This window comes from Macrobrachium rosenbergii, chromosome 1, assembly GCF_040412425.1.
Source record: "Macrobrachium rosenbergii isolate ZJJX-2024 chromosome 1, ASM4041242v1, whole genome shotgun sequence".
NCBI lineage: Eukaryota > Metazoa > Arthropoda > Malacostraca > Decapoda > Palaemonidae > Macrobrachium > Macrobrachium rosenbergii.
In genome coordinates, this window is record NC_089741.1 from 26,781,492 (window position 1) to 26,788,727 (window position 7,236).

Below are 7,236 nucleotides of genomic sequence, written 5' to 3' on the forward strand. Positions count from 1 at the left end.
TAACCATTGTTTTCTTCATGTCCTTCTTCTCCCCCCCCCTTTTTAGTTTTCTGTAAAAGAAAACTATTGTGCCGGCTTTGTCTGTTCGTCCGCACATTTTCTGTCCGCACTTTTTCTGTCCGCCTTCAGACCTTAAAATCTACTGAGGCTAGAAGGCTGCAAGTTGGGATGTTGATCATCCACCCTCCAATCATCAAATAACAAATTGCAGCCCTCTAGCCTCTGTAGTTTTTATTTTATTTAAGATTAAAGTTAGCCATAAACGTACTTTTGGCAGCGCTATAGGTAACAACAACATAGGCCACCACCGGACCGTGGCTGAGTTTCATGGCCTGCAGCTAAGAGTTTTATGGGCCGTGGCTGAGGCCACCACCGGGCAGAAAACTCGCGTTTTTTAATTGTTTTGAGTTTAGCGTACTCCTTCCTGCTGCCGCCCTCCCTCTCTCATAGAGTTATAGCTTCCATTCCTCCTCTCCCTCTCCTCTCCCTCTCCCTCTCCCTCCCCTCTCCCTCCCCCTCCCCCCCCTCCCCTCTCTTCCTTCTACCTTTCCCCTCCCTCATAACTTTTTTTCTACCTACCCTTCCTTCCCCTTCGCCTTTTTTGAGTCTAGCTTACTGCTTCCAGCTGCCGCCCCCCCCCCTCTCTCATAGAGTTATAGCTTTCAAACTCCCTCCCCCTCCCCTCCCCTCTCTCCCCTCCTATTTTTTCATAAAGGAGTAAAGGATGCCGTTCATTGTCATGCTTTCCGACAGGGCGTTTTGTTTATGGCGTGTGATTTGTAGGGCGTCAAACCGAAGACAGGCGACTGACGATGACGCCGCAGGAGTGGAGGCAGAAAGGAGAATGGAAAACAAGAAGTTTTCTCTCTCTCTCTCTCTCTCTCTCTCTCTCTCTCTCTCTCTCTCTCTCTCTTATTCATCCTGCGTAGTGATGTTATTATTGATGAAGGCAGAGAAGGACAGTGGAGTGGACAAAACAAGAAATTTCATCTCTCTCTCTCTCTCTCTCTCTCTCTCTCCTCAATTATTCATCCTGCGTGCTGATGTTGTTATTGACGTTTTCAATCCGTTTTCTTTGTTTCCTGTTTTTACGTTTTTATTTGAGCAGAGGTATAACACACACTCGCACACACACACACACACATAAAAGACACTCGCTATATCGTCATACAGTTTTGTCATTTTGGAAATGTGGTCCATGGGTCAAGGTTAATTCTTGTCAGACTTTTTTCGATCTGCTCTTATTTATTTTTATTATTATCTCCTCTCTCTTTGTTCTGGGAATGAAATCATTCACACATACGACAAAAGGCCATATTTGCGAACTCGTGTATCGGCATCGACTCGTCGTCGAAAACATTATTCGACTTAAAATTCACTCGACGTATCAGTGTGCAGGCGATGTCGTACTATCAACTTTTCGACTTCTTAATCATTTATTCCATTTCGTCACTTTGACTGCTTGATATTAGTTCGGGAATGATGATTAAATCAAGTGCATTCCGTAGGGGGTTAGTGCCGTCAATGCACCTCACGCGCGGTGCACTGTAGGCATTACTGAAGGTTCTTTGCAGCGTCCCTTGTGCCCCCAGCTCCAACCCCTTTCATTCCTCTTACTGTACCTTCATTCATATTATCTTCCTTCCGGTTTATTATCACCCCTCTCCTAACAATTATTTCATAGTGCAACTGCGAGGATTTCCTCCTGTTACACCTTTCAAACCTCCTACTCTCAGTTTTACTTTCAGCGCTGAACGATCTCATAGGTCCCAGCGCTTGGCCTTCCGGCCTAAATTGTATATTCCATTCTATTCTAAATCATCTGAAAAAAAAAAAAAAAATTCTTTGTTTTTTCTTCAGAACCGTGTTTGCCCGGGAGCATTTTCCCCGGAGGTGGGAATTATGCATCAATCCGTGATCCATACCTGTCGTTAATTCTTAATAGGTACCGTAACTGGCGGCTCGGAGCCCCTAATCTTTAACGATATATCTCCCCGGGCGGGGTAAAACATTTTTGGGGGAGAAATTGCCGGTGTATAGATATTGTAGAAACAAGATTGCCTTGGCCCCCGTAGTTTCGGCGCGTCAATATTTTATTTATTGGCGCGGCGGTTCTCGTGGAAAAAAATGTGGCTAATCCCCTTCCTAAATGTACAGGAATTCGGGTTTCTGTTTGAAGCTTAGGTAAAATACCCTTTTTTATTATTTTTTTCATAGCTGAGCAGGTTGTCATTTTTTTATTGATTTGTGTATTTTTTTATAATAGTTTTTTTTTTACTCAACTGTTTTATTTCTTACATGCCAATTTTTGGTCTTAGCATGTGTTTATTTATGTTTATAACTTTTTACATTTTTTTCCACATTTTAACATATCATTTTTGTAGGCTTCCGTGTTGAATATATGGAAATTTATTAATTATTCCTCTTCTGATATCTTTCGTTATTATAGATCATAACGAAATAAAAGCTTCATCCTGAAAGCCACATTTAATAAGGAAATTTTTTGGGAAGTATTCCTAAACTGCATATTAAAAGAGAAACATGACGAGTTGCAATCCAGAACTCTGCATCAACTGAGAAACATTACAAATCCGCAATCCTGAGCTTTCCATTCAATGAGAAACCTAAAAAAAAAAAAAAAAATACATGGAGAAACATCACAAGAAAATGACTGCGCCAACGTAAGTCACTTTGAACGTCTAAAAAAGAAAAGGAAAGTAATACATGATGAATTTATTTCATCATCCTGCAAATGTGGAATCATATTAAAATAGACAATGAATAACTTGGGTATTATATTCAAGACTTGATTATATATGCCTGTTATTTGTTTGTGTCTAGGTTTTTTTTTGTTTGATATAAATATGATATTTATACAACAACAATGGACAAGGGGGTGCACATACTGAAATATTCCTTCGTTATCGACTCCTTGTCAAACCAAACGCAATGTTTTAATCAGTCGACGCAAGACAAAATAATTTAGTATCTTCGTATTGACATTACCTTTTATGGCCTAGTAACTCAGCGTCGCTGTGTGTGTGTGTGTGTGTGTGTGTATTCAGCACATGTCAGCACGCATTTGTTTGCATAACCGCGTAATGTGTGCAGGTATAATGCGCGTTCTATTCTTGGTATAATAACATCTTTTATTCCTGGCATTATGTAAGAGCATATCGCCCGGACACGCCCTTATTCATCATTAATGAGGGCTATTGTCATTATGCTCTGTCAAAAGCTTTGATAAACTACTCTCCTGTCAATCATGTTTACGATTGTTTATAATAAAAGTCTTTCATCGCAAGCTATCAGTGGATTGTTATAGATTTATTTTTTTTTTCCACTTCGGTGTCTCCTGGCTCCCCGACACAAGTGGGGACACTTGCAACGGATCTTGGGAGACTGATATGAGCGGCAGCGGTTCGCAGCGCAGCCTAGAAATCGGTAATCCGGCGAATGGCCCCAGAGAGTTGAAATCGGGTCTCATGCCACGAAAGGTGGCTGATTTTTTTTTTTTTTTTTTTTTTTTTTTGGGGGCCTTCAGCTGACACTCAAGCAACAATACTCATTCACACGGCCATAGTTTAATTTGATCTACTGAGGGTGATTGGTTGGAATTGCCTCACCTCTTCTTATAGACTTTGCTGATTTTTGTGTTGTAATTTGTGTTATTTTAACTGGTAATATCTGTTAAACAGGACTAAAGGAGATCATGGAAGATAGAGAACTGTATATATGTATATATATATATATATATATATATATATATATATATATATATATATATATATATATGTGTGTGTGTGTGTGTGTGTGTGTGTATGTATGTATGTATGTATGTATGTATGTGTGTGTGTCTGTGTGTTTGCACACGGGAAGGAGAAAGAGGAAAAAAGCACTGTGAATCCCATTGTTGCTGAAGATGTAAGAAGCCAGTTTAGCAAATATGCTGTTATATTATACTGGAGGTGCCATTGAATAGGGAAGGTTTTTATATATTTTATAACTCTCTCTCTCTCTCTCTCTCTCTCTCTCTCTCTCTCTCTCTCTCTCTCTCTCTCTCTCTCTCTCTCTCTCTCGGTTTTCGTTTTTATCCATGCATTCTCTCTCCCCTTTTCGTAACCACCTTTCTCTCTCTCTCTCTCTCCGCAACTTTGTCAACCGCTTATGATGGCACTGATCCTAGTATTTTGGATCACTCTTGGCCCTCTTTGGCAAATCGTTCCGCTGGGGTGTTGATGAGAGGAGGAGGAGGGGTGGGTTGAGTGAGTGTTTTTTTTTTTTTTTTTTTTTTTTTTTTTTTTTTTTTGAGTGGACGGGTCAACGGAAGCAAGGGTAAGAAGCTGAGGCTCAGGAGTGTATTAGAAGTTATATATATAACCCTCGCTGTTTGTGTGTGCGTATGTGTGTTTGCGGTTTTGTTTGTGCGTATGTTGGGGTCTGTAGACCCAGCGAAATAGATTTGCATGCGATATACATACAAATGGCATTCATTTGCTGCAAGTGGCTATTCTGGCGATCTTCTTTGTTTCTTTTGTGTAGGGCGTAATGATATGCAAAGTAGAATGATCTTTCACTGTTCAGGATCCAGTCAACTGGAAAAGCTGTTAAGGAAAGAAGAAGAAGAGGAGGAGGAGGAGAAGGAGGAGGAAAGGGGGGGGAGGGAAAAATAGGAAGCGGGGTTCCAGCGTCAGGAAATAGGCGAAGAGGGAGATATGGGGAGTGTGTTGCTTCTCTCCTGTAAATGCACTTTGATGCGTCTCTATGGATTTTCGCTTTGCAAGAATAAGTGGAGTTTGTGGTCTTTCAAACGTTCTTTGTTACCAACGGGTAACTTTGTTGATAACTACAGTTATCTGTTAACGTTTTGGTCATTGTTGATAACTGCAGTTTTCTGTTATCATTTTGGTCATTGTTGATAACTGTAGTTTTCTGTTATCATTTTGGATAGTGTTGATAACTGCACTTTTCTGTTATCATTTTGGTCATTGTTGATAACTGCAGTTTTCTGTTATCATTTTGGATCAGTGTTGATAACTGCAGTTTTCTGTTATCATTTTGGTCATTGTTATAACTGAAGTTTTCTGTTATCATTTTGGTCATTGTTGATAACTGAAGTTTTTGTTATCATTTTGGTCATGTTGATAACTGCAGTTTTCTGTTATCATTTTGGTCATTGTTGATAACTGCAGTTTTCTGTTATCATTTTGGTCATTGTTGATAACTGCAGTTTTCTGTTATCATTTTGGTCATTGTTGATAACTGCAGTTTTCTGTTATCATTTTGGTCAATGGAGATGACTGCAGTTATCTGTAAACGTTTTGGTCAGTTCATCAGTCTCTCCGTGAAATGCAACATATTGTCTTTCATCGGAAGACTTTTTTCATGTTAATTTGGCAGTTTTCTTTTGCGAAATGCTGTACATTTTCTTCCCCCTTATAGTTTTGGTCATTTTAACGTGGCATTTTCAACTGTCCCATGCTCGTGACTTTGATCCTTTTCACCTCGAGGCTCATTTTCGTGAAATGCAGAGCTGAAGGAACCAACCTCACAGCTAAATACCTTTGCGTGGAATGCCACCAACTGGGAACAATATGGGAACAATAAACACATTCCTCTCCCTGAACTTGGAACTCAGGTCTCTTGCTTTCGTTGGCAGGACAGAACACTATTCCAGCCACCCCACTCTCTTCCTCCTCCTCCTCCTCCTCCTCCTCCTCCTCCTCCTCCTCCTCCTCCTCCTCCTCCTCCTCCTCCTCCTCCTCCTCCTCCTGTTCCCTTCCCTATCCAAAACAGTTTGAGCTGCCAGCCTGCTTGCTTGCTTACTTGCCTGGTAACTTGCTTGGTAGCTACAGGCTCACCACCACTCATTTGTGTCAGGGAGGATTAACCCGCTAGAAATGTTCGTGTGTGTGTGTGTGTGTGTGTGTAAGCACCTGTGAGCGTTCGGGTTCGAGAATTCGGGAGAGAGGGCTTTGGTTGGATCTACTGGGTAGGAGGCGCAGGGGCGGAGGGGGATTATTCGGTTCGGAGTCGGTAAACTTTCTGCCAGATTGCTTGTCTCTGGCGTGGCTTCAAGCATAGGATCCGACGGGCAATAAACGGAGTGAGAGTCATGAATAATCCGTTTATTAATATTGTGAGATTAATCTTGCCTGCGTTAGTTGGGCTGAAGTTTCCCCCCTGCAAACTTTCCCAATAGGATGCGAGAGTCGCGTCGGGAGTTGGGTGTGGGTCACCCACCGGCTTGGCTTGGTGAATGTGGGTGTGTGAGTGTGTGTATACTTTTTTTTGTGTAGGAGGGTGTGTGGTAGGCCTTCGAAGTACATGGCTTATATTCCTGACGATTATAACATTTATGGGGGTTCATATTATCAGGAATCGCGTCGGATGAGTTGGGTGTGGGTCACCCACCGGCTTGGCTTGGTGAATGTGTGTGTGTGAGTGTGTACTTTTTTGTGTAGGAGGGTGTGTAGGTTTTCGAAATACATGGTTCTTATTGTCGACAAATATAGTATTTATATGCGGATTCATATTGTCGAGTTGTGCTTCGTATAGTTTTAACGTTAATATGCAGCCGCATTCATCAGGAATATAAGCCATGCACTTCGAAGGCCTACTATACACCCTCCTATACGAAAAAGTAAACACTAATACTGACGTATGAGTGTGTACTTTTTTGTGTAGAAGGGAGTGTAGTGGGCCTTCGAAGTACATGGTTTATAATCCTGACAAATATGACATTTATGCGGCTGCATATTAACAGGTTGTGCTTCGTAGTTTTCACGTAACAACACTGACGCGGTATTGTGGGTTAGGAAGGTATCATTGACGCCACGCCTTTGAAAGGAAAACCTGTCAGTAGATTCCTCTGATACTTCTACAAGGCACGCGTTGATGCAAACGGCCGAAAAACAAGCCCATAACCCAATCCTGTGGAAGTAGAGGAGCCAAATTTAAATATTCAAGGAAGGGCGACGTCCCATTCACACGAGGTCGGTGGAAGGGCATTTGTATGGCAAGATCGAAAGGACAAAGGAAGAGTCTCCAGAGGGCTCTATATCAGCCGCGGCGGTCTTGATCACGTCGTGGGCGTAGGAATAGGGCGCCTGGTGGGCGTGCCTCCTATCGCTACCACTGTCCAGGGTCGAGCCCCAAGGATGACTGGGCCTCGGCGAGGTCGAAGGCTCTCCGCCTGATGAAGTGGCCGTTTTGTTTCCTCTCACTTTCTCCTAC

General features: G+C 42.1%; 1 protein-coding gene across 1 annotated transcript in view; it reads right to left on the bottom strand.

Annotated features, from left to right (window-relative positions):
* The window catches only part of LOC136839853 (variable charge X-linked protein 3B-like), a 10,596-nt gene extending 4,725 nt beyond the window's left edge, over positions 1 to 5,871 (bottom strand). Inside the window, exon 1 of the mRNA XM_067106187.1 lies at positions 5,648 to 5,871. Within this exon, the coding sequence (XP_066962288.1) occupies positions 5,648 to 5,871 (224 nt within the window). The remainder of the gene's footprint in view (positions 1 to 5,647) is intronic.
* Between the last annotated feature and the right edge of the window lie 1,365 nt (positions 5,872 to 7,236).